The sequence below is a fragment of the Pogoniulus pusillus genome, chromosome 6 (assembly GCF_015220805.1).
Source record: "Pogoniulus pusillus isolate bPogPus1 chromosome 6, bPogPus1.pri, whole genome shotgun sequence".
NCBI lineage: Eukaryota > Metazoa > Chordata > Aves > Piciformes > Lybiidae > Pogoniulus > Pogoniulus pusillus.
In genome coordinates, this window is record NC_087269.1 from 41,056,461 (window position 1) to 41,084,400 (window position 27,940).

The window sequence follows — 27,940 nt, forward strand, 5'->3', positions numbered from 1 at the left end:
CCCACAGACCCTTTAGGTCTTGCCAAGCACTGAGATGATGTCTCTCAGACTGCTCTTCTCTAGGCTCAGTAGCCTCAGGCCTCTCAGCCTTTCCTCCTCACAGAGATGCTCCTTGCTGAGGAGCTGATGTCCCTCAGCACCTTTGGAGCCTCCACTGGATTCTCTCCAGTCCTTCCCTGCCTCTCTTGAGCTGGGCAGCTCAGAACTTGACACAGCACTCAAATTGTGGCCTCCTAAGAGCAGAGCAGATAGGGAGGATGACCTCCCTGCACCTGCTGGCCACGCTCTTCACATACACCAGGAGACCATTGGCAGCCCTGAGAGCACAGTGCTGGATCATGGTGTCCTTGTTGAACAACCACCCTAGTTCTTAGAGACCCTTAATTGGGCAGCTGAGCAGTTGCTGTTTCCAGCAGGCATTTACAGTCCAACAGGAGGAGCAAACTGATGCTCATTTTAACTGAGATCCCTGACACTTGGAGCTTCAAAACCCACCCCACGTTGGTGCCTTCTCTTGCATGTGCCAACAGAGATATGAAACAGAGAAGTCATTTTCTGCTGGATATTAGCTGGAGAAGGAAGTTATCACTTTAATAACTATAAACATTCATTTGCTTGCTTCGTTACACAGCATTAGAGCTGGGCAGATCATTTATAACAAGCTTGTTAGAGTTGCTCAGTATTCAAAGTCAAGCTTCTTCTGCTGAGAGACAGGCAGGGCACCCAGAAAGGGGAAAGAGAAGCTTCCAAAATAGCTGGGCATTGCACTCACAGATTCAAAGACTGCACATGACTGGAAAATCATCTCAAAGTTGCAGATGTCCCTGCTGAGTGCAGGGCAGTTGGACTGCATGACCTTTACAGGTTCCTTCCCACCCAAACCAGCCTGTGATTCACAGGGTCACAGGATGTTAGGGGTTGGAAAGGACGTCCATAGATCCTCAAGCCCACCCCCCCTGCCAGAGCAGGGCCATAAAAAATCGAGCTCAGGTCACACAGGAACACATCCAGATGAGTCTTGAAAGTCACCAGAGAAGGAGGCTCCACAACCTCTCGGGGGAGTCTGTTCCACTGCTCCATGACCCTTTCAGTAGAGAAGTTCCTGCTCATGTTGAGGTGGAACTCCCTGTGCTGGAGTTCATACCCATTACCCCTTGTCCTATCACAGGGTGCAACTGACAAGAGTTTGTCCCCTCCCTCTTGACCCCCAGCCCTCAGATATGTGTCAACATTGATTAGATTCCCTCTCTTCACCAGACCAAATAGCCCCAGGTCCCTCAGCCTCTCTTCATCAGGCAGTGCTCCAGCCCCTTCATCATCTTCATAGCCCTCTGTTGGACTCTCGAGTAGATCCCTCTCCTTCTTGAACTAGGGAGCCCCAAACTGAACACAATATTCCAGCTGAGGTCTCACCAGGGCAGAGTAGAGGGGGAGGAGAATGTCCCTCAATCTGCTGGTGATGATGGTAAGGCTGAGCTTAAGAGTTCCATAAGAGTAACTGTGCTGTTAGTCTACCTTCCTCTCAACCTAACCTGAGACCTCCCTAGATCTAGGTGACAGAACGTGAGGAAATGACCTGAAATTGTGCCAGGAGAGGCTTAGGTTGGAGATTAGGAACAATTTCTTTCCTGCAAGAGTGGTCAGGCATTGGAACAGGCTGCCCAGGTGGGGTAGTGGTGGAGTCACCATCCCTGGAGGTGTTCAAGACACGTGTGGACAACACACTTGAGACCATGGCTTAATGGCAATGGTGGTGTTGTGTTGATGGTTGGACTCAATGATCTTAAAGGGCTTTTCCAGCCAAAACAGTTCTATGTTTCTAAGTGCTGTGAGCACTCTGGGACAGCTGCCACACTTCATTTTGCTGTGGAGAAGGCATTTCCTGTGGACACCACCATCAAAATAATGGAGTGTTGGTTACAACAGTGTGGTTTCCATCAGCAGAACTTGCTCCTGAAGCAAGCTGAGAGGCAGAGGGGAGAGCACATCGAAAAGGGCTAGCATTAAGAGCTGGTTTTAACTCAGAGTGTCGCTGGGCTGTTAAAGGTATTGAGAGGAAAAATACTTAGTCACTTCCCAGCTGTTCTGTGGCAGCCTCAAACCTTAACTGGAAACCATTAGCTCCATCTGAAAGCAGGGGAACAGGTGGCAAATGGGTTCCATGGCAGATGGTGCCTCTTCTAATATTTGTCCTCACTGCTAATTTGCAGGGTTCATCTCCACAGGCTCAGCCCTTACCTTTCTCCCTCCAATAATTAAGAAATTGTAAGTGAGGGTAAGAAAATAAATATTCCAATTAAACCAGAGTGGCCATGAAAGTGGTAGCAGAAGCCAAGGAGCCATCCCACCTCCATTTCTCTACAAAGCTGTTTGCACTCCCAAAGTTTATCACATTTTGGGTAGGTTGTTTGGGATTTTCTGTTAAGATAAAGCCCTCCTCAAAGACCTGGAAAATTCAGTTTTCCCTTTACCAGCAGAGCAAACAATAAACATGAAGATGGAACCCAGACCACTGAGTAGCTTCATCTCTACAAACCCCAACTGAGGCTTGATGGTAACACTGGCACAAAAACTGAGTTAATGGCAAGCCTGGCATTAAATATTTAAGGGAACATTTTGCCTAGGACATGGATGAGCAGAACCACCAGTGGGTGAGAGAAGATGAAAGGAGAAAAGGCATAAAGAACCCAAACCACATCTCCAGCAGCACTGCTGGAACCAGTACAAATTAAGGATTGACCTGCTGGAAAGCAGCTCTGTGGAGAAGGACCTCGGAGTGCTGGCGGACAATAAACTATTGTGGTGGTTTAGCTGTTACCCACCCACACCCCCACTTTGGAAATCACCCAAACTGGACTCAGCCAGCTCTGGAAATTGAATGCAGCTTATATTTACAGCTTAGCTCAATATCCAAGCAGATATTTACAGTCTATACAGTTATAGACAGAAATAGACAAGGTAAAAGGTAATACAGAAACACAACAGCCCTCCCAGAAACCTGAGTCCCCAGGAGGGGCTCCCAACTGCCCTTCCACCTTCTCCCACCCCTCTCAACCTTACCCCAGTCCCAAGGAAGAATGGAGGGTTGGCCAGAGGGGTTAGGAAGCAAAGTGGATTAATCAGAGAGATGGAAGGTGAGGTTAGAGAGAAAATGCAGCCCAGAGCCTGGACAGAGAGCGACTCCCCTATCTATGTCTGGATTCTTGTTCTTGTACCTCTCAGCAAGCCTGTGAGTGAAGCAGACATCACCACTGTTTCCCTTTCACAGCCTGTGATCTAGTTCCTCTCACCAAAACATTCTATCTAGCTTCAAGCTAGCACAACTGTCCATGGGACAGCAATGTGTCCTTATGGCCAAGAAGGCAAATGGTCTCCCAGGGCGTGTGAAGAGTGCAGACAGCAGGTCAAGGAAGGTTTTCCTCCTCTACTCTGCCCTGGTGAGGACATACCTAGTCCTGTGTCTGGTTCTGGGCTCCCCTTTCCAAAGGAGATGGAACTACTGGGGAGTGTCCAGTGGAGGCTCTGAAGGTGCTGAGAGGCCTGGAGCATCTCTGCAAGGAGGAAAAGCTGAGTGACTTGGGGCTGTTGAGCCTGGAGAAGCAGCATCCAGAGGGGGGATCTGATCAATGCTCAGCAAACGCTAAAGGACCTGCAGGTGCAGGAGGATGGGGCCAGACTCTTGTCCTGTCACTGGACACCACTGACAAGGGGCAATGGATGCAAACCGGAACCCAGGAGCTTCCATCTGAACAGGAGGAGAAACTTGTTTGGTATGAAGGTGCTGGAGCCCTGCAGCAGGCTGTCCACAAAGGCTGTGGAGTCTCCTTGCCTGGAGAGATTCCAAACCCAGCTGGACATTGTGATCCTGGCCAAGCTGCCATGGGTGACCCTGCTTTAATGTCATGGCACTTTGGTACACAGTTTAATCGTGGGGGCCTTAGGTTGAACATTGGACTTGGTGATCACAGGATGTTAGGGGTTGGAAAGGACGTCCATAGATCATCAAGCCCACCCCCCTGCCAGAGCAGGGCCATAACATCTAGCTCAGGTCACACAGGAACACATCCAGATGGGTCTTGAAAGTCACCAGAGAAGGAGGCTCCACAACCTCTCAGGGGAAGCCTGTTCCACTGCTCCATGACCCCTACAGTAGAGAAGTTCCTGCTCATGTTGAAGTGGAACTCCCTGTGCTGGAGTTCGTACCCATTACCCCTTGTCCTATCACAGGGTGCAACTGACAAGAGTTTGTCCCCTCCCTCTTGACCCCCAGCCCTCAGATATGTATCAACATTGATTAGACCCCCTCCAAGTCTTCTCTTCACCAGACCAAATAGCCCCAGGTCACAGTATCACACAGTATCACAGTATCATCAGGGTTGGAAGAGACCTCCCTCAGCCTCTCCTCATCAGACAGTGCTCCAGCCCCTTCATCATCTTCATAGCCCTCTGTTGGACTCTCAAGTAGATCCCTCTCCTTCTTGAACTGGGAAAGCCAAAACTGAACACAGTATTCCAGGGCAGAGCAGAGGGAGAGGAGAATCTCCCTCGATCTGCTGGTCACACCTCTCTTAATGCACCCCAAGGTCTTGGAAGTCTTTTCCAATCAAAACAATTCCATGATTCAGTGGTTTAGTGGTAATAGTTTAGCAGCAGTGGTGGGACTGTGAGCTTAAGGCAAGTGGTTGGACTTGATGATCTCAAAGGTCTCTTCTAACCTTGACAATTCTATACTGAGGATATTCATTGTTAGAAGGTGGCTAAGTCTACATTTTGTCTCATTTGTCTGTGGGCTATATGCAAGCCTGTGTCCCAGCAGCCTCCTACAAGGAAAACTGCTCTCACTGAGTCCTTCAAGGGACTGCTGCATTTTCACAAGTGAGAAGCAGAGTTCAGGGTGAGGGAATGACAACAGCCAACGTGAGAAACCCAATGAAACCTCAGTGAAAGAGAAGCAGCACATCACAGATCCTGGCAGCCAAGGGAAATTGAAATGTTTAACTTGGCTTAAAGAACATCAAGGGAAAAAAAGGGATTTTTGTAAACAAAAAAATGGCATCGTCTGCAGCATGCTGAGAGCTCCTCTGCTCAGCAGGCAGAGGAGGGAAACAAGACAAAAACCTCACAGCTGCATGGCAAAACTGATAGCCACAAAACCTGGCTTATCACAGAAACCCAGACTGGTTTGGGTGGGAAGGGACCTTTAAATGTCATCTAGATCAACCCCCTGCAATCAGCAGGGACGTCTGCAGCTAGAGCAGGTTGCTCACAGTCCCAGACAGCCTGACCTGCAATGGTTCCAGGGAATGGGGCAATCACCACCTCTCTGGCCAACCTGGCTCAGGCTCTCGCTGCCCCCAAGTATCCCTTCTCACCCCCAAGTCTCCCTTCTCCCCAGTCTCAATCTCCCTTTTTTGGTTCAAACCATCACCCCTTGTCCTCTCACAACAGGCCCTGCTCTGAAGTCTGTCCTCAGCTTTCTTCTGGTCCCTTTGAGCACTGAAAGGCCATTTAAAGGTCTCTCTGGAGCCGTCTCTTCTCCAGGCTGAACAATCCCAACTCTCTCAGCCTGTCCTGTCACAGCAGAGGGCTTCCAGCTCCCCCATCATTGCTGTGGTCCCCTCTGGCCTCACTTCAACATGTCCATGTCTCTCCTAGGCTGAGCACATTTATTTCTTTCTAAGTTCATCACAGTTCCAAGCAAATACCCCAAAGCCTGGCTGAGGCACTTAGTGCCATGGTGTAGTTGACTGGCTAGGGCTGGGTGCTAGGTTGGACTGGATGAGCTTGGTTGATTCTATGGTTACAGAAACTTTCACTGTAACACAGGCAAGAGCACAAACCTACATCACACACTCTGGACCAGCATATCCCACCCTCATCTGTTTAGCCCCAAAGTCAAAGACCCAGTGGGGATCCTCCACAGCATCCCACAGAAGTTGATTTAGGCAATCCTAATTTAGCAGGAGGGCTGGACTGGATGTTATCCAGAGGTACCTTCCAGCACCCATCAAACAGAAGTTGTGCCAGGGTAGATTTAGGTTGGATGTTAGGAAAAAATCTTTTGCTGTAAGAGTGGTCAGGCACCAGAACAGGCTGCCCAGGGAGGTGGTGGAGTCACCATCCCTGGAGATGGTCAAGAAACACATGGGTAGAATCATAGAATCAACCAGGTTGGAAGAGACCTCCAAGATCATCCAGTCCAACCTAGCACCCAGCCCTAGCCACTCAACCAGACCATGGCACTAAGTGCCTCAGCCAGGCTATTCTTGAACACCTCCAGGGATGGTGACTCCACCACCTCCCTGGGCAGCCCATTCCAATGCCAATCACTCTCTCTGCCAATAATTTCCTCCTAACATCCAGCCTAGACCTCCCCCAGCACAACTTGAGACTGTGTCCCCTTGTTCTGTTGCTGCTTGCCTGGCAGAAGAGACCAACCCCCACCTGGCTACAATGTCCCTTCAGGGAGTTGCAGACAGCAATGAGGTCAGCCCTGAGCCTCCTCTTCTCCAGGCTAAACAACCCCAGCTCCCTCAGCCTCTGAGGCTGTGGCACTGTGGGACACAGTTTAAGAGCCATGGTGGTCTTGAGTTCCTTGTTGGACTCAATGTTAAAGCTTGTTCCCAACCCAAACAATTCTATGATTCCTAAACCCTTGGGACCTGCCAATTTGCTTCAAGGAACCCTCTAAAAGGAAAGTAAAGCTCCAGAGCCTGGGTCCTCCATTAGCCATACCTCACTAACTTGCTATTTCTTTAACTAACTCCCCAAATATACTAATGAGATGGCAGAAATTAACAGAGCCAAACTGTAGTGCTGCAAAACCAATCATACTGAAGGTCTCCTTTAGGAGTAAATAGTCCATTAAAAGTTTATTGATCGAACAAACTGCTGTGATTAGTTCAGCACAAGGTAGTGTTAGAACCCTGATCTCCAGGATAATCAATTAACAGTGGATAATTAAGCACACAATGCTCAATATACACCAAGCTAGATGTAGAGTTTAGTTAGAAATAACCTGGATTTCTGTTTCCTAAGTCCCACTGCATTTATGGAAGCTGGGTCAGGCTCTTGCCACCCTCGGGGCAAAACCTTTCTCCCTTCTCTGCAGCTCGAATCTCCTCTGAGTTCAAACCACCACCCCTCACCCTGCCACAACAGGCCCTGCTCAAGTCTCTTCCCAGCTTTCTAACTGAGTTGGAAAAGGCCTCCAAGATCATGGAGTCCAAGCATCAATCCAACACCACTGTGGCCACTAAAATATGTCCCCAAGTGCCATTTTTCCAACGCCTCCAGAAACGCTGACTCCACCATCACCTCCCTGGGCAGCCTCTTCCAACCTGGTTGGAACAGTCTCTTCTAACCTGGTTGATTCTATGATTCAAATGCCTGACCACTCTTGCAGGGAAGAAATTGCTCCTAATATCCAACAGATGGGCAGAGTCCAATGGACAGACGGGCAGAGTCCAATGGGATGGGGTTCAATAGCTCCAAGTGCTGGTGCTGCACTTTGGCCACAACAACCCCATGCAGAGATACAGGCTGGGGTGGGAGTGGCTGGAGAGCAGCCAGACAGAGAGGGATCTGGGGGTGCTGATTGATACCCACCTGAACATGAGCCAGCAGTGTGCCCAGGTGGCCAAGAGAGCCAATGGCATCCTGGCCTGCATCAGGAATGGTGTGGTCAGCAGGAGCAGGGAGGTCATTCTGCCTCTGTACTCTGCACTGGTTAGACCACACCTTAAGTACTGGGTTCAGTTCTGGGCCCCCCAGTTTAGGAGGGACATTGAGATGCTTGAGCGTGTCCAGAGAAGGGCGACGAGGCTGGGGAGAGGCCTTGAGCACAGCCCTACGAGGAGAGGCTGAGGGAGCTGGGATTGGTTAGCCTGGAGAAGAGGAGGCTCAGGGGAGACCTTATTGCTGTCTACAACTACCTGAGGGGTGGTTGTGGCCAGGAGGAGGTTGCTCTCTTCTCTCAGGTGGCCAGCACCAGAACAAGAGGACACAGCCTCAGGCTGCACCAGGGGAGATTTAGGCTGGAGGTGAGGAGAAAGTTCTTCACTGAGTCATTGGACACTGGAATGGGCTGCCCGGGGAGGTGGTGGAGTCGCCGTCCCTGGGGCAGTTCAAGGCAAGGTTGGACGTGGCACTTGGTGCCATGGTCTGGCCTTGAGCTCTGTGGTAAAGGGTTTGACTTGATGATCTGTGAGGTCTCTTCCAACCCTGATGATACTGTGATACTGTGATACTGTAAACCTTCCCTGGCCCAATTTGAGGCCATTTCCTCTCGTTCTATTGTCTGACACTAGGAAAAAGAAACCAATCCCCACCTGGCTTAAATCTCATCTCAGGGAATTTTAGAGGATGAGAAGGTCTTCCCTCAGCCTTCTTTTCTCCAGGCTGCTCCTCACCAGATCTGTTCTCCAGATCTTTCACCAGCTTCTTTGCCCTTCTCTGGACATGCTCCAGCACCTCAATGTCCTTCCTGCAGTGCCAAATAGAGTGAGACAATCACTTCCCTACTCCTGCTGCCTACACCATTCCTGATGCAAGCCTGGATGATGTTGACCTTCTTGGCAACCAGAGAATAGTGCACGCTCTAGGTACTGGAAGGCCACCAGAAGGTCTCCCTGGAGCCTTCTCTCTTCCAGGCTAAACAACCCCAACTCTCTCAGCAAATGGAAACAAGAACACAGCAAGTTCATTAACGTCTGTGTTAATTTACAACTCAAACACAGCTTCCCCTGAGGGTTCACAAACTCCACTCTCTCCAGGATGCATTTCTCCTGGAGAACAGTGAGTCACCCTCAACAAACACCAGCACATGGATGCCTCTGCCAACAGCAATATAAACCATGCTCCACACTGGGACTACTCTACATAAGAGGACACATTCTTGATGCTTCCCCAGCCATCAGCTTCTCTGAGAAGAGAGAGGTTTATTATTGACAACAGAGAACTGTCCTTGGCCAGCTGACCATTTGCTCCTCTATGTTAGCTTAAACCTAACTTAGAATCACAGAATTGCTTTGGCAAAAAAAAGACCTCTAAGACCATTGAGCTCAACCATCAGCCTGTTAAACATGGCCATTAACTTCAGAAGCTCACCTGCTGTGTTTTGGCAGAGGATGAAAGTGCATGGTGGGTTCTAAAGCTTCTGGAAATGCTTCTCCATTTTTCATCACAGCAGCTCACCATGGTGGAAGTTGAAAAGAACTTCTTCAGGTCATCCAGTCCAACTCCCCTGCTTAAGCAGGGGCACCTGCAGCAGCTTGTCCAGGATCACAGCAGACAGGGGGATTTGGAATCTCTCCAGACAAGGACACTCCACAATTTCTGTGGCCAGCTCGCTCCAGGGCTCCAGCACCCTCACACAAATTTTTCCACATCTTCAGGTAGAGGCTCCTGAGTTCCAGTTTGTGCACACTGTACCTTATCCTGTCACTGAGAACCACCAACAAGAGCCTGATCCCATCCTTTGCCCCCCTACCCTTTAGCTCTTGCTGAGCATCGAAAAGATCTTCTCTGAGGCTGCTCTTCTCCAGGTTCAACATCCCCAGGTCTCTCAGCCTTTCCTCCTCACAATGATGCTCCAAGCCCCTCAGCACCTTTGAAGCCTCCTCTGGGCTCCATCCAGTAGCTCCTTGTCACCTATGCCTACCAATAGCCTGGCTCCATCATTAGCAGGTGGACGAATGGTCACCCCTCTTGTATCAGGCAACTCTTTCTGCACCTTCCTAGACTCACCCAGACAACCACAGAATCGAAATCCCAGCAGGAGCAGGGAGGTCATTCTGCCCCTGTACTCTGCACTGGTTAGACCACACCTTGAGTACTGGGTTCAGTTCTGGGCCCCCCAGTTCAGGAGGGACATTGAGATGCTTGAGCGTGTCCAGAGAAGGGCGACGAGGCTGGGGAGAGGCCTTGAGCACAGCCCTACGAGGAGAGGCTGAGGGAGCTGGGATTGGTTAGCCTGGAGAAGAGGAGGCTCAGGGGAGACCTTATTGCTGTCTACAACTACCTGAGGGGTGGTTGTGGCCAGGGGGAGGTTGCTCTCTTCTCTCAGGTGGCCAGCACCAGAACGAGAGGACACAGCCTCAGGCTGCACCAGGGGAAATTTAGGCTTGAGGTGAGGAGAAAGTTCTTCCCTGAGAGAGTCATTGGACACTGGAATGGGCTGCCCGGGGAGGTGGTGGAGTCGCCGTCCCTGGGGCTGTTCAAGGCAGGATTGGACGTGGCACTTGGTGCCATGGTCTAGCCTTGAGCTCTGTGGTAAAGGGTTGGACTTGATGATCTATGAGGTCTCTTCCAACCTTGGTGATACTGTGAAATCACAGAATGGTAGAGGTTGAAAAGGACTTCTGAAGGTTGAGCCCTCAGAGGAGATCACCCAAGACAGATCACACAGGAACATATCTAGACAGGCTTTGAATGTCTCCAGAGACTGAGATTCCACTGCCTCTCTGGCCAGCCTACTTGAAGGCTCTGCCACCCTCAAAATAAAGAAGTTCCTTCTCATGTTCAGATGGAACCCATTCAAGGATGTCCCTGTCCGAGGGCACCTGAGTGCTTGCTGTGGAAACTGTTCATTAAGCTGATGTTGGAAAAGATAATCTAAGCCAAACACCTTCAAGTCCTCTTCTCTGCCAGCACAATAAAAAGGAATTTCATAAAAGTGCTTTATGGAAGGCTTGGTGAAGGGAGCAACCTTCCCTCCAGAGATGGTGATTAACAGAGAGGAACAGGCAGCTGGAGCTCCACCAGGTTACTGCGCAAGGACCAGGCGTATTCAACCTTCTCTTCTCTACAGAGCTACTCCACGTTCTGGAGGAGCAAACAGGCAGCAGCCCCTGGTTTCCCATGAAGGACTGATAACAGGATGATTGCTCAGGCACTCAGTGCTGATATTTAATAGCCTCTCACCCACCCATTCCAGGAGAAGGCAACAATTACCATGGCCTGACATGTTTATCACTGCAGAGCTGAGCCATTCAGCCACACAGCAGAGCTTCCCTGCAGTAGACTATCCCAGCATGGCCAACACTCCATACAGAGCTCACCTCTGCAGCTTCAAATCAAAAGTGCTTCTTCCCAGACTACACAACTTGCAGCAGAACAAATGGATTCATGGAACGGTTTGGGCTGGAAGGGACCTTAGAGATGATCCAGTTCCTTACAGGTCACCCAGTTCTAACCCCCTTGCCATAAACAGGAACACTTCAACTTAGACAACATTGCTCAAGGCCTCCTTCAACCTCTAAGCAAGGCATCCATGAGCTAATTCTGCTTTCCAGCACAGATAGCAAATAGAAGTTTTGGCTGGTTTTCCCCTTTTGAATTCTCCTCTCATGGCTTCTGTGGTTCAGACATCCCATGGGAAGCATCACCAACTCTCTGCCCCACAGCAGTGATTCATGGAGTGGTTTGGGTTGGAAGGGACCTCTTGAGCTCACCTAGTCCAATTACCCTGCAGTCAGCAGGCACATCCCTATGAGGAGAGGCTGAGGGACCTGGGGCTTCTGAGTCTGGAGAAGAGAAGACTGAAAGAGGATTTGATACATGTCTATAAATCTCTGAGGGCTGGGGGTCAGGAGGGTGGGGGCAGGCTCCTCTTACTTGCTCCCTGGGATAGGACAAGGAGCAATGGATGTAAGCTGCAGCACAGGAAGTTCCATCTCAACACAAAGGGGAACTTCTTTACTGTAAGGGTCCCAGAGCACTGGAACAGGCTGCCCAGGGAGGCTGTGGAGTCTCCTTCTCTGGAGACTTTCAAGACCCATCTGGATGCATTCCTCTATGACCTGTGTTAGATTGTATGGTCCTGTTCTGGCAGGGGAGTTTGACTCAGTGATCCCTTTGTGTCTCCTCCAACTCCTGACATCCTGTGATCCCCAACTAAGTCAGGTTGCTCAGATCCCCATCAAGCCTGAACTTGAATGTCTCCAGGGATGGGCCTCTACCACTTCCCTAGGCAACCTGTTCCAGTGTCTCACCATACTTACAGTAAAGAACTTCATCTTAATGTCCAATGTAAATCTATCCTTGTCACTCAGCTTCTGGTTCACAAGTCATTACTAACCTTCTTTACAAAGTCTGAAAGTCTTGAACATTTAATTCCTTTGCTTTTCAGCCTACCTGAAGACAGAGTCACTGCCCTGGGTCCCTGGCAGGCATTTCTCCATGTTATCTAATGGCTTCCCAACAGGACCAATAATTCATAGACTCATAGAATGGTTTGGGTAGGAAGGAACCTTGAAGATCATCTATTTCCAACGTCCCTTCCATGGGCAGAGACACCTTCCTCTAGACCATTACTGAGATGTATTTCTCAAGTCTCATCTGAGCACCAAAAACCATCACAGCATCTCCTTGGTGAAATTCAATCTCATCATGCTGTGTCACACTTCAAGGACCAAAAACGACAGAAAATGCACCCATAATTTAAATTTTCAACTTAATTGCTACATAAACACCTCTAAATACAGCCTAAAGCATTTGAAGCACAAAAAAAAATCACCTTGAAGGCTTGAAATGAGCCAGACTTCCACAGAGACTCAGGGCTGCCCTAAAAGTACCTCAGATGCCACCCCAAGAAAGTTCTTACACCAAGATGTATTCAGACAATTAAGTTTTTTCCAGTAATCAACCACATGTCACAGAATTCCAGCATGGTATGGGTTGGAAGAGACCTCTGGAGATCATCCAGCCCAATCCCCCTGCTAAAGCAGGGGCAGCAACAGCAGCAGTTTGCCCAGCATCACAGTGGCGCGGGGGGTTGGAATCTCTCCACAGAAGGAGACTCCACAATCTCTCTGGGCAGCCTGCTCCAGGGTTCCAGCACTCTCACACCAAACAAGTTTCTCCTCCTCTTCAGATGGAACCTCCAGTTCATGCACATTGCCCCATGTCCTGTTCCTGGGCACAAGTGATAAGAGGCTAGCCCCTTTCTCCTGCCTCACCACAGGTCCTTCAGCTCTGGTGGGCATTGAGAATATCAGGCTGCTCCTCTCCATGCTCAACAGCCCCAGGGCTCTCAGCCTTTTCTCCTCACAGAGATGCTCCAGGCTCCTCATCATCTTTGGAGCCTTCCCTGGACTCTCTCCAGTAGTTCTCTGTCTCTCTTGAATTGGGGAGCCCAGAACTGGACACAGTATCACCAAATAGGGCCTCACTAGGGCTGAGCAGATCACAGAATCATAGAATCAACCAGGTTGGAAGAGACCTCCAAGATCATCCAGGCCAACCTAGCACCCAGCCCTATGCAATCAACTAGACCATGGCACTAAGTGCCTCAGCCAGGCTTTGCTTGAAGACCCCCGGGGACGGTGCCTCCACCACCTCCCTGGGCAGCCCATTCCAATGCCAATCACTCTCTCTGTGAAGAACTTCTTCCTAATATCCAGCCTATACCTCCCCTGGCACAACTTGAGACTGTGTCCCCTTGTTCTATTGCTGGTTGCCTGGGAGAAGAGGCCACCCCCCACCTGGCTACAATGGCCCTTCAGGTAGTTGTAGACAGTAATAAGATCACCCCTGAGCCTCCTCTTCTCCAGTCTAAACACCCCCAGCTCCCTCAACCTCTCCTCATAGGATTTGTGTTCCAGGCCCCTCACCAGCTTTGTTGCCCTTCTCTGGACACATTCCAGCACCTCAACATCCTTCTTGAATTGAGGAGCCCAGAACTGGACACAGCACTCAAGGTGTGGCCTGACCAGTGCTGAGTACAGGGGCAGAATAACCTCCCTTGTCCTACTGGCCACACTGCTCCTGATGCAAGCCAGGATGCCATTGGCTCTCTTCGCCACCTGGGCAGATGAGGAGGAGAATCTTGCTTGACCTGCTAGCCACACTCCATGCACCAAAAACATCTCATAAAAAAACATGTGACCATGGCTACATCCTTCCAGCGTTATTAAAACCCAAACATTCTACTCAAGCCTCTTGAGCTGTTCCCTTTCAGCTGCCAACACTGTAACCCGCTGCAAAGACTTAGTGCCACCAAAGCCACATCCTCTTACAGGAGTCACTAAGGTGAGGGAGAACATCCCTCAAACATCACAGCAACATCAACATGAGAAATGCAGATGCAGCTTTGAACTCAACTCCAAAGAACACCTCAAAACTCGCTCCAAAACCCATCACTTTCATTCCAGGTTACAATATTCCTACACATCTCTCCTGGGTATTTACCAAAGCTCACACTTGGAAGCCTCTCAAATCAAAAAGCCACTCGTGAGTGCCACCAGCAGTGACCTTACCTTGAAAAGGTGAAGCCAAAACTGGAATTTTGATAGGTGAGAAGGTCAGCACATGGCAGGGCTGAATGGTTGGTGCTGAGGGTGCTTGAGGGGCTTCAGGATCCACTGTCACCATTGCAGTGCTGGCTGTGGTGGCCAGCGCCAGGGCTTGATTGCTGCTGACCGGTTTAAGGCTGTTCTGGCAACCACCTGGGGAGGGGGGGTGATAAAAGAGACTTTAGCTTTAATTGGGAACCAGAAGATGTAGAGAAGATTATTTTTCAGCATTCTGAATTGGAACCCAAGACAGACAAACATCTGCAGCATTTCCTGTACAGCCTTCAACATTCACATGTCCTCCTTCATGAGACACAAGAAACTGAGGCACTGGAGTGAGTACAAAGAAGGCCAATAGAGCTGTTTGAAAGGTCTGGAGAACAGGTCTGGTGAGGAGCAGCTGTGGGAACTGGCACTGTTTAGCCTGGAGAAGAGACCTCATCATTCTCTGCAACTCCCTAGAAAGGAGGTTGGAGTTAGGTGGCATTTGGTCTCTTCTCCCTAGTATCAGGTGATAGAATGAGAGGAAATGGTCTGACATGGTGCCAGGAAAGGGCTAAGTCGGACAGGAGGAGCACTTTCTTTCCTGCAAGAGTGGTCAAGCATTGGAGCAGCCTGCTCAGAGAGGTGGTAGACTCACCATGCCTGGAGGTGTTCAGGAAACGTGTGGACAGGGCACTTCAGGAGATGATGTAATGTGGATTAACAGCGGTGTTGGGTAGGAAGTTTGAGTTACTGAGCTTAGAGATCTTTCCCAGTGGTCATGATTCTATGACGTGAATACGTCACATGATAAACATGCTAAGGGCTCTCCAACCCCATGTCACAATCATTCCTGTTAAAGTCCTATAGAATCATAGAATCAACCAGGTTGGAAGAGACCTCCAAGATCATCCAGGCCAACCTAGCACCCAGTCCTGTCCAGTCATCCAGACCATGGCACTAAGTGCCTCATCCAGGCTTTGCCTGAACACCTCCAGGGATGCTGACTCCACCACCTCCCTGGGCAGCCCATTCCAATGCCAATCACTCTCTCTGCCAACAACTTCCTCCTAACATCCAGCCTAGACCGACCCTGGCACAACTTGACACTCTGTCCCCTTGTTCTGTTGCTGGTTGCCTGGGAGAAGAGACCAACCCCCACCTGGCTACAGCCTCCCTTCAGGTAGTTGTAGACAGCAATGAGGTCCCCCCTGAGCCTCCTCTTCTCCAGGGTAAACACCCCCAGCTCCCTCAGCCTCTCCTCAGAGGGTTTGTGTTCCAGGCCCCTCACCAGCTTTGTTGCCCTTCTCTGGACACATTCCAGCACCTCAACATCTCTCTTGAATTAAGGAGCCCAGAACTGGACACAGCACTCAAGCTGTGGCCTGACCAGTGCTGAGTACAGGGGCAGAATAACCTCCCTTGTCCTACTGGCCACACTGTTCCTGATGCAGGCCAGGATGCCATTTGCTCTCTTGGCCACCTGGGCACACTGCTGCCTCATCTTCAGCTATTATCTTGTGTTGGGTGGATTTTTAGACATTAAATGCTCATATATGTGAGCAAATCATCATAACCTGGAGGAATGAGACAGGGATGAGTCACAGAAAAACCTGCAGAGTTCTTAAAGCTAAAAGAAAATAACTGAATGTTAAAAGACAAATATTGGGACACATTGGTTGGCCTTCAGCTCCCACAGCTTCAGAGCAATGAATGACTCTGCCCCTAGTTTGAGTCCTCCTAAATGCAAACTTACCTGAATTCACAGAACCCCCAAATCCCAGCATGGTGGGCTCTGAAGGGCACCTCTGCAAGTCATCCTGTCCAAACCTCCTGCTAAAGCAGGACCACCCAGAGCAGCTTGCCCAGCATCACACTGCACAGGTGGGGGTTGGAATCTCTCCACACAGATGACTCCACCATGCCTCTGAGCAGGCTGCTGCAGAGCTCCAGCACCCTCACACCAAACAAGTTTCTCCTTGTGTTCAGATGCAACCTCCTGGGTTCCAGTTTGTGCCTGTTGCCCACTGGAACAGGTTGCTCAAGGAGGCTGTAGATGTCCCCTCTCTGGAGATGCTCAAGGCCAGGTTGGATGAAGCCTTGAGCAACCTGGTCTAGAGGAAGGTGTCCCTGCCCATGGCAGGAGGGTTGGAACTGCAGGATTGTCAAGGTCCTTTCCAACCCAAATCATCCTGAATTGCACTCAGAAGTATCTGACCTGTCTCAGTTCTGCACAGCAGCAGCCTTCACTCTGAAAAAACACCATGCAGGAAGCTTCCAAGGCTTTCACAGACCAACCCAGAAGTCCCCTAATCAAGGCTCTTTAGGCTGGTGTAAGATTCACCTTTCAGTCTAACAAGCTTAGGGGGAAGACCTTCGGAGCTCAATCTTGGCTAAATACGTTAAATAAACAAGAAAATGAGTAGTAAAAATCAGAAGGAGGAAATCTAATTTGACAAACACCAGCTGTTCCTCTCTCTACACTGAGCTGTGTGCTCAAAAATTAAGCCATCATTAGCTGATTATGTCATTCAGCAAATGCTCTCAGCTCACGTGCAAATCCTTTAGGCAACAAGAGCCAACTGTAGCTCTGCAACAAAAAACAATCACTGCTTGAGCAGACTCTTCACTTCAGGACTCTGTGAGCTTGCAGGGCTGGGGCCAGCTCTGGAGTCCTCAGCACAGCAGAGGCATGGATGTATCACAGTATCATCAGGGTTGGAAGAGACCTCACAGATCATCAAGTCCAACCCTTTACCACAGAGCTCAAGGCCAGACCATGGCACCAAGTGCCACGTCCAGTCCTGCCTTGAACACCTCCAGGGACGGCGACTCCACCACCTCCCCTGGCAGCCCATTCCAGTGTCCAATGACTCTCTCAGTGAAGAACTTTCTCCTCACCTCCAGCCTAAATCTCCCCTGGTGCAGCCTGAGGCTGTGTCCTCTTGTTCTGGTGCTGGCCACCTGAGAGAAGAGAGCAACCTCCCCCCGGCCACAACCTCCCCTCAGGTAGTTGTAGACAGCAATAAGGTCTCCCCTGAGCCTCCTCTTCTCCAGGCTAACCAATCCCAGCTCCCTCAGCCTCTCCTCGTAGGGCTGTGCTCAAGGCCTCTCCCCAGCCTCGTCGCCCTTCTCTGGACACGCTCAAGCATCTCAATGTCCCTCCTAAAGTGGGGGGTCCAGAACTGAACACAGCACTCAAGGTGTGGTCTGACCAGTGCAGAGTACAGGGGCAGAATGACCTCCCTGCTCCTGCTGACCACACCATTCCTGATGCAGGCCAGGATGCCACTGGCTCTCTTGGCCACCTGGGCACACTGCTGGCTCATGTTCAGGTGGGTATCAATCAGTACCCCCAGATCCCTCTCTGTCTGGCTGCTCTCCAGCCACTCCGACCCCAGCCTGTATCTCTGCATGGGGTTGTTGTGGCCAAAGTGCAGCACCCTGCACTTGGAGCTATTGAACCCCATCCCATTGGACTCTGCCCATCTGTCCAGGTGGTCAAGGTCCTGCTGCAGAGCCCTTCTGCCTTCCATCCCAGCCCCATCTGCCCCCAGCTTAGTGTCATCTGCAAACTTGCTGATGACTGACTCCATGCCCTCATCCAGATCATCTATGAAGATGTTAAAGAGGATGGGGCCCAGCACTGATCCCTGGGGCACACCACTAGTGACAGCTGCCAGCTGGATGTGGCACCATTCACCACCACTCTCTGGGCTCTGCCCTCCAGCCAGTTCCTAGCCCAGCCCAGAGTGATGCCATCCAAGCCATGGGCTGACAGCTTAGCCAGCAGTTTGCTGTGGGGGACAGTGTCAAAGGCCTTGCTGAAGTCCAGATAGACCACATGTGTTGGAGCAGGGCACAGCAATGATGGCAGGGATGGAAGCCCTCTACTGAGAGAGTTGGAGTTGCTCAGAATGGAGAAGAGAAGGCTCCAGGGAGACTTTCTGGTGGCCTTGCAGTACTTTAAGGGGCTGATCAGAAAGCTGGGCACAGACCTTTGAGCAGGGCCTGTTGTGACATGACATGAGGTGATGGTTTGAACTCAAACAGGGAGGTAGGGCTGGATGAAGGTTGGAGTGGATGATCTGAGAGGTCTCTTCCAACCTAGTTGATTCTATGATTCAGACTGAAGAGAAGGAAGCACTGTTTGACACCAAGGGTGGTGAAAGCCTGTCCCAGATTGCCCAGAGACCTGTGCCCATCGGTGCAGGTCAGGTTGTTTGGGGCTGTGAGCAACCTACTCTAGAATCATTAAGGTTGGAAAAGACTTTTGAGATCTAGTTGCAGATGTCTTTGTGGATGGATTGCACTAGATGACCTTTAAAAGGTCCCTGGAGGTGTTGAAGCAAAGCCTGGCTGAGGCACTTAGTGCCATGGTGTAGTTGACTGGCTAGGGCTGGGTGCTTGGTTGGACTGGATGCTCTTGGAGGTCTCTTCCAACCTGGCTGATTCTATGATTCTATGAACACAAACCAGGCTGTGACTGTAAGATATTATTCCCCTACACAGCTGTTCAGCCTAGAGACCTCATCCAGACTTTTCCATCCTACTCTGCCTTCAGCCACCCAGGGAGCTTGGGGCTGCAAAGCAAAAGTTCTGGTTTGCTCTGGGGTGGTGTTTGGTACAGAATGGGTCCATGGTGTTTGGCAAGGACCCTGCTCAGCTTGCAGCTCATTTGAGCTCCTGAGTCTGTTAGACCAAATTTTGGCAGCTTTAGCCCTAACTATTTATATCCAATTATTTGCCAACAAAATAAGCTCTGCGTTAGGAAAAGAGAAGAGTAAATATTTTTGGGTAAACTTCCCCACAAAACCCTTCCATTCTTTCTTGTCAGTGCCAAGAATTCACTTCAAGACACCTGCAGATGCATTAATTAAGAGAAAAGGGGGGGAAAAAAAAAGAAAAAGAGGAAGAGGAGAAAAAAAAATCCCAGACAGATACTTCAGTTTTGATCATTCAACCACTGACAGACTAAAGAACTCCCAGATTTTTCTGCCACAGCCACAATGGAAATGAAACCAAACCAATCATCAGCGTCCAACTAATCCAACTGTTTAATGGTGATTTGCCTGAGGACCAACATAAACATCAGGCTGGGTTAAAACATTTGGACCTCCCAGAGCTTGCTCTTATCCCCAGTTCAAGCTGTCTGCAGTTGGGAAAAATCCACAAAACATCTCCTGTGTCTCTCATGAAAACGTTGTCTGGAAACAAATGACTTTTTCTACTGGCTTCCTACAGGGCACATGAGCAGGAGGGTTGTTTACTGCTCCTTTGATTTCTTTGTGGTTTGGAGGAGCAGCAGCAATTTCCCTGAGAGCCCAGGAAAACAGCAAAAGAACCTAAGCCTGAGTTGCTTGGATAGCTGAAGCCTTCCTCCAGCACAGATGTGTAAAGCTCCTGAAGCAGGACCTCCTCATTAAAGTTTCATCAATCCCCTCATTAAAGTTGCATCAGTCAGTTGAAAGAGAAGTTGTGGTGATTTCCCTTGCCTTTGATGAAGTTCCCTCTGCCTTCCCCTGCTCAATAATGCCAGAAGAAAGGACTGCCCCAATGATTGTTTATACTTGAAGAGGAGAGCTGGGACAAGATGTCTGAGGTCATCAAGCCCCCTCCTTTGCTTTGCAAGGACCTAATAATCATCTCAACAAGGAATCAACCTCTAAGATAACATCTGAGTTATCTGATTTACAGTGAGGGAGGTGAGACACTGGAACACGTTGCCCAGGGAAGCTGTGGATGCCCCCTCCCTGGAGGTACTCAGTGCCTTGAGCAACCTGGTCTAGTGGAAGGTGTCCCTGCTCAGGGCAGAGAGGGGTGGAACCAGATGATCTTTAAGGAACCTTCCAACCCAAACCATTCTATGACTCTAGGAACAGCTCCTCTTCTTTACCTGTGCCTGCAGAACTCTTTTGCGCACAGCTGTTAGCAGGTAGATGGGCTGCCCAGGGAGGTGGTGGAGGCACCGTCCCTGGGGGTCTTCAAGAAAGGACTGGATGAGGCACTTAGTGCCATGGTCTAATTGATTGGATAGGGCTGGGTGCTAGGTTGGACTGGATGATCTTGGAGGTCTCTTCCAACCTGGTTGATTCTATGATTCTATGATGCATTGTCCTTTCTGATGGGTTTCCCAGCCAGGGCAGTGGTGGACTCCCCATTCCTGGAGGGGTTTCAAAGCCTTTGAGATGTGGTGCTGAGGGCCATGGTTTGGTGGTGACCTGGCAGTGCTGGGTTAATGGCTGGCCTGGATGATCTTTAACATCTTTCCCAACCAAACACCTGTATCCCTAAAATGTAGGGGGGGTTTTGCTCAGGCACATCACTGCTATTCAGGCAAAACCCACAGGCCAGCCCCTTGGTTACTGAGCTGCTTCAAGCCCTGCAGAGATCCAGCTTCTATTAATAAACAAATAAATACTTCAGTAGTGTTCACTGACTCTCAGGTGATACTGCCCAAATCTGGCACAGTCTGTAAGAGTGGCTTTGGGGATCACCCAGCCAGCCAGATGACTCCCATCCTCTTTTCCACCACTGGAATCCTTAAGCTGTAGCCCAGCTCTGGAGTCCTCAGCACAGGAGAGGCATGGACCTGTTGCACCAGGGCCAGAGGAAGCCACAGTGATAAAGGGAAGACTGGAAGCCCTGAGGGAAAATCTGTGTTGTTCAGGCTGAAGAAGAGAAGGCTCCAGGGAGACCTTTTGGTGGCCTTGCAGTGCTTCAAGGGGATAAGCAGAAAGCTGGGACCAGACTTGTGAACAGGGCTTGTGCTGACAGGACAAGGGGTGGTGGTTTGGACTCAAAGAGAGAAATTCAGGCTGAAGAGAAAAGAGAACTGTTTTACACACCTTGAGTCCTGTGCCCAGTTCTGGGCTCCTCAATTCAAGAGGTAGTGGAACGTGTTCAGAGAAGGGCAATGAAGCTGGTGAGAGGCCTGGAGCACAGCCCTGTGAGGAGAGGCTGAGGGAGCTGGGGGTGTGCAGCCTGCAGAAGAGGAGGCTCAGGGCAGACCTCATTGCTGTCTACAACTACCTGAAGGGAGGTTGTAGCCAGGTGGGGTTGGTCTCTTCTGCCTGGCAAGCAGCAATAGAACAAGGGGACACAGTCTCAAGTTGTGCCAGGGGGAAGTCTAGGCTGGATGTTAGGAGGAAGTTGTTGTCAGAGAGAGTGATTGGCATTGGAATGGGCTGCCCAGGGAGGTGGAGTCACTGTCCCTGGAGGTGTTTAAAGCAAAGCCTGGCTGAGGCACTTAGTGCCATGGTCTGCTTGACTGGCTAGGGCTGGGTGCTAGGTTGGACTGGATGATCTTGGAGGTCTCTTCTAACCTGGTTGATTCTATGGTCACACTGAGAGTGGTGAGAGCCTGACCCAGATTGCCCAGAGAGGTGGGAAATGTCCCATCCCTAGAACAACTGCAGATCAAGTTGGGGCTCTGAGCAATCTGCTTTAGTTACAGATGTCCCTGCTGACTGCAGGGAGTTGGTCTGGATGACCTCTGCAGGTCCCTTCCCATCCAAACCAGTCTGAAGATGCCATCTCTCAGAGGTCTTTTCCAGCCAAAACAATGCCTTGTTTCTCCGCTCCTGTGATTCAATACATGTTGACAAGGGTTACACTTGTCACAGGATATCTCCCCTATCTCTGCCAGAGGAGTCAAGAGCAGAGAGTGATAATCAAGAGCTGACGTGGCAGCTCCATCACCCCTGCTCCCCCATCCACACCAGCCCCAGGAGACAGATCATCACCCACTCTGCTGAGGAAGCCATCCCAGCGCCACGGCCAGTTTAGCTCTAAGGCAGCAGCCATCATAAAACACTTCTCAGAGCTGTGGGAGAAAGAGAAAAGCAACCTGAAACCTGAATTATTGTTTATGAGCTCTTGTTCCCTTCCCCTTCCTCTGCAGAGCCTGTAAGCTAAGGGCTGCTGGATGACAGCTCTTTATTAGGCTGCTACCAGAATTAAAGCTGCCAACAGCTGACTGTGCATGGGGAGGGAAGGCAAAAAGGAGCTGTTTGAAACAGGCTCTGGCAACTGCTGGGACTTGATCCTCCTTCCCTGAAGGCAAACCAATAAAAGAAGGAATACCCAAACAAGTGGTTGGTGGAGATGGGTGGTTCCTGCCCTGACCATTCATTCATAGATTCATAGAATGGATTGGGGTGGAAGGGGACTTAAAAATCATCTAAGTTCAACCCCTCTGCTGTGGGCAGGGACACCTTCCACTAGACCAGGCTGTTCAAGGCCTCATCCAGCCTGACCATATGGAATTTCCTCCTATGGATCTGAGCTATCAGAAACTGGTATTGGATCATTTGCTAAGATGATAAAACATAATCACAGAATGTTAGAGGTTGGAAATGACCTCCAGAGATCATCGAGTCCAACCCCCCTGCCAAGGCAAGATCCCCTAGGGTAGTTCACACAGGAAGGCATCCAGGCAGGTTTGGAAACTCTTCAGAGAAGGAGACTCCACAGCCTCACTGTTCATAGAATCATAGAATCAACCAGGTTGGAAGAGACCTCCATGATCATCCAGGCCAACCTAGCACCCAGCCCTAGCCAGTCAACCAGACCATGGCACTAAGTGCCTCACCCAGGCTTTGCTTTGAACACCTCCAGGGATGGTGACTCCACCACCTCCCTGGGCAGCCCATTCCAATGCCAATCACTCTCTCTGACATCAACTTCCTCCTAACATCCAGCCTAGACCTCCCCCAGCACAACTTGAGACTGTGTCCCCTTGTTCTGTTGCTGGTTGTCTGTAGCCCACCTGGCTACAACCTCCCTTCAGGTAGTTGTAGACAGCAATGAGGTCTGCCCTGAGCCTCCTCTTCTCCAGGCTAAACACCCCCAGCTCCCTCAGCCTCTCCTCATAGGGTTTGTGTTTCAGGCCCCTCACCAGCTTTGTCACCCTTCTCTGGACATGTTCCAGCACCTCAACATCTCTCTTGAATTGAGGAGCCCAGAACTGGACACAGCACTCAAGGTGTGGCCTGACCAGTGCTGAGTACAGGGGCAGAATAACCTCCCTTGTCCTACTGGCCACACTGTTCCTGATGCAGGCCAGGATGCCATTGGCTCCCTTGGCCACCTGGGCACACTGCTGGCTCATCTTCAGCTACTCTCTACCAGTACGCCCAGGTCCCTTTCTTCCTGGCTGCTCTCAGTCACTTTGTCCCCATCATAGAGATCACAGATTGCTTTGTGTTGGAAAGGACCTTAAAGAGCATCCAGTTCCAACACCCTGCCACAGTCAGGGACATCTTCAACTAAATGAGACTGCTCCAAGCCCTGACCAACCTCCTCTCAAGCACTTCCAAGGATCGGGCATCCACCTGTTTGTGTCCTGATGCAATTCCCCACCAACCCATGCAATGCTCTCCACACAGACATCAGGGCTTGGTACCATTCATGACTTCCAATGACTCTTGCAAGGAATTTGGCCTTATTATAAACTCTTGGCAGACCTACAGCACAGTAGCAACAGTATGGACACTGGAAGAGGGCAGATGGCTAAGGACCTGCTGGCCTCCCCATCTATGTTCCATGGCTGATCTGTTGGACAGCAGCTCTAGGGGAAAGGCTCTGGGAATCCTGGTGGACAAGAAGATGACCATGAGCCAGCAATATGACTTTGTAGCCAAGAAGGCCCATGGCATCCTGGGGTGCATCAAGAAGAATGTAACCAGCAGGTCAAGAGAGGTCCTTCTCCCCCTCTACTCTGCTCTGATGAGGCCACATCTAGAGTCCCAGGTGCAGTTCTGGGCTCCCCAGTTCAAGAAGGAAAGGGATGTGCTAGTACAGCAAAGAACTACAAAGATACTGAAGGGACTGCCACATCTTTGTGAGGTTCTTCCAACCTTGGTGATACTGGGATACTGGGATCTTTGTGATGAGGAAAGGTTGAGAGAATTGGGGCTCTTTAGGCTGGGAGAGAGCAGACTGAGGACAATCTCATCAATGCTGAGGTCAGGACCAGGCTTTTTCAATGGTGTCCAGCAACAGGACAAGGGGTAATGGGCACAAACCTGAACATAAGTTACATCTAAATACAAGGAAGGACTTCTTTAATTTAAGGGTGATAGAATCCTGGAGCAGGCTGCCCAGAGAGATGGTTGAGTCTCCATCTCTGGAGACATTCCAAAAGCATTTGACCATTCTGATCCTGAGTAAGCTGCTGTGGGTGCCTGTGCTTTAGCAAAGGGGTTAAACTGGAGAATCTCCAGAAGTCCCTTCCAATCCCTACCATTCTGTAGTTCTGTGTGATTCTGTGCAAATTCAGCTGCTGAGCAACTCAAACAGCATCTATCAATCAATAAAACGATGCGATGGATTGGATTAAATAGCATCTTTATCCCAGAGCAAAGCAAAACACATCGATATTCCTATTGTCTCTAGCCCAAAGGGAGGAAATCAAAACCAAAAGCCAACAACTTATTGTCTTTTTGGTTTCTAAACTCCAGCTACTGCAGGAGTCTGCCAGCAACAGCAGCACTAACAGCCCGTTTTTTCTCCTCATATGCAATAAATAACAATACCTGGCTCCTTATGGAACAAAAGAACAGTCTCTGAACTCACTGCAAGAGATGAAGTTCTTGGAGCCAGGGAGGACATTATTATGGAAGGGTCAGAACTACCAAGCCTCTCCCATAAACACAGAATCCCAGCATGGTGAGGAGTTGAAAGGGACCTCTGGAGGCCATCTCGTCTACAGCTTCTGATAAAGCAGAGGCAGCCACAGCAGCTTGCTCAGGATCACTATGGCCAAGTGGGTTTGGAATCTCTCCAGAGAAGACGACTCCACAACCTCTCTGGGCAGCCTGCTGCAGGGCTCCAGCACCCTCACACCAGACAAGTTTCTCCTTATTTTCAGGTGGGCCCTCCTGGGTTCCAGTTTGTGTCCATCGCTCCCTGTCCTGTCACCGAGCAATAGTGACAAGAGGCTGGCCCCAAGCTCTTGCCCCCAGAGGTCCTTTATCTCTTGCTGGGCATTGGTCAGACCCCCTCTCAGGCTGCTCTTCTCCAGGCTCAACAGCCCCAGGGCTCTCAGCCCTCCCTCTTCAGCATCTTCAGAGTCTCCACTGGACTCTTCAGTAGTTCCCAGTCTCTCTTGAACTAGGGAGCCCAGAATCGGACACAGCACTCCAGATTTGGCCTCACCAGGGCAGAGTAGAAGCAGAGAGCTTCCCTTGACCTGCTGGCCACACTCTTCTCCATGCACCCCAGAAGACCACAGGCTTTCTTGGTCACAAGGGCACATTGCTGGCTGATGGGGAACTTCTTGTCCCCCAGCACTCCCTGGTCCTTCTCCCCAGAGCTGCTTTTCAGGTTACCCTTCACCTGTATGATGCAGGGGGTTATCCCACCCAGGGGTAGGACCCTCCACTTGCCCCCACTGAACTCCATGGGATTCCTCTCTGCCTAGCCATCCAGACTGTCCTTGACACTGAATGTCAAACACTGAACTTCAAACGTTGTAACTGGAATTTCTCTTCAAGCATTTAAATAAGACCATGGCTAGCCAAAGCACGAAACATCACATACCAGAGGCTACAGCTTTCACCTGACAGAGCTCCATGGAGTGCTCTTCACCCCACACCCAGCAGGCTCTGACCACATGGGGATGTGCAGAATGCAGAAACACCGCATGGGCACAGCTGGCCCCAACCAATCTTGGCTTCATCTACATGGCTGAGAGCTCAACAATACAGAAGACACAAATACTCATCCCTCCCCTGCAGAAAGCATCTCTGTGCTGCCTGCTTCACACAGAAAACATCCTTGCCGGCAGCAATAAAGCAAAAGACAGTTCTGAGGTGGGAAAATAGAACCTCGTTACTCACTTGAGATCAGTCAAAAGTCTTCTACAAAACCAGGCTGAAAGTATTTGGGCTGTTCAGCCTGGAGAAGAGAAGGCTCCAGGGAGACTGAGAGCTTCAACATCTGAAGGGGACCTACAAGAAGGCTAAGGAGGGACTGTTTAGAAGGACTTGTGGTGACAGGACAACGGTTCCAAAGTTGAGCAGAGTAGATTTAGGTTGGACATAAGGAGGAAGATCTTCACGATGAGAGTGGTGAAGTACAGGAACAGGTTGCTCAGAGAGGTGGCTGGGGGCCTTGTTCCTGGAAACATTCAGGATCAGACTTAGTGTGGCCCTGGGCAGCCTGCTCCAGTTGGATGTGTCTCTACTGAGTGCAGGAGGTTTGGACAAGATGACCTTTGAGGGTCTCTTCCAACCCAATGCAACCTGTGAGCCTGTGAAATACGGGTGAGAACAACAGCTGCCTCCTTCCCTGACAGCAAACAACACCTCCTAGCAAGTACACATTGAGCAGGATGACTTGCCCAGCTCCTCTGCCTTGTCTCATTATCTCCATAACGTGGCTGCTGCCTTGACAAGACAACACAGTCATGTGTTGACACCCGTGGAAGCCCACACTGCCTTCAGATGAGCTTCCCCAAGCAGCAGCTTATGAACTCCTCGGCTTCAACCACTTAACGAAGCAATTTGCTCTCAGGGTTTTTATTACTCTTCATATTAAGTGTAAAGATTATGTAGAAAATGATTCAAGCACAGCCATAATGCTCCCCAGGAGCAGCTTCTCGTTATGGCTGTAGGACACCATTGCTCCTGGCCTGCAGAAATGTCACTGCCATGCCTACAGCTCTGCCAGGAACTGGGGTCCTGGCCCGGCTGGGAGTCTCACTGAGTTAGAATCACAGACTGGGTTGGGTGGGAAGGGTCATTCAAGGTCATCCAGTCCAACCCCCTGCAATCAGCAGGGACATCTGCAACTAAAGCAGGTTGCTCACAGTCCAGACAACCTGACCTGCAATGGTTCCAGGGTTGGGGCATCTTCCTCCTCTCCGGCCAACTTGAGCCAAGCTCTCAGCACCCTCAGGTGTCAAACAAATCTTCCTTCTCTTCAGTTTGAATCCCCCTTTTTGAGTTTAAACCATCACCCCTTGTTGTGTCACAACAGGCTCTGCTCAAAAGTCTGCCCCCAGCTTTCTTCCTGGCCCCTTGAAGCACTGCAAAGTCACCAGGAATCTTCCCTGGAGCCTTCTCTTCTCCAGTCTAAGCAACACCAGCTCTCTCAGCCTGGCCACACAGCAGAGGGCTTCCAGCCCTCCCATCACTGATGAGGTCTCCTCTGGCCCTCCTCCATGTCTCTGCTGTGCTGAGGACTCCACAGCTGGCCCCACCACTGCAGGTGGGGTCTCAGCAGAGCAGAGGAGCAGAACCCCTCAGTCCACCTTCTGCCCATGCTTCTGTGCACATAGCTTGGGCTGGGAGTGCACAAGTGACAGATCACTTTTCACTCACCAGCATTCCAAGACTATCCAGCCCTACACCTTCAGTTTGAGTTGATTCCAAGCTGTGGAGCAGGCTGTCCAGAGAAGTTGTGGAGTCTGGTTCTCTGGAGAGATTCCAAAAACATCTGGCCATTGTGATCCTGGGCAAGCTGCTGTGGGTTCCTGCTTTAGCAATGGGGACAGACTGGCAAACCTCCAGAGGTCCCTTCCAACCCCCACCAGCCTGGGATTCTGGGATACATTAACAAACAACAGGCTGGAGCTCCCCTGCACAGGTCACTTCCCACATCATCATGCCTGTCTCTGGACCACATCTGGGCAAGGCATCCCAGTCCAGAAGCAGAAC

General features: G+C 50.4%; 1 protein-coding gene across 3 annotated transcripts in view; it reads right to left on the reverse strand.

The window, feature by feature from the left end:
- The window catches only part of TCERG1L (transcription elongation regulator 1 like), a 114,215-nt gene that overhangs the window by 47,463 nt on the left and 38,812 nt on the right, over window positions 1–27,940 (reverse strand). For all 3 annotated transcript variants that reach the window (XM_064145329.1, XM_064145328.1, XM_064145327.1), the window contains one exon: window positions 14,259–14,447. In XM_064145329.1, coding sequence (XP_064001399.1) covers window positions 14,259–14,447 — 189 coding nt within the window. The remainder of the gene's footprint in view (window positions 1–14,258; window positions 14,448–27,940) is intronic.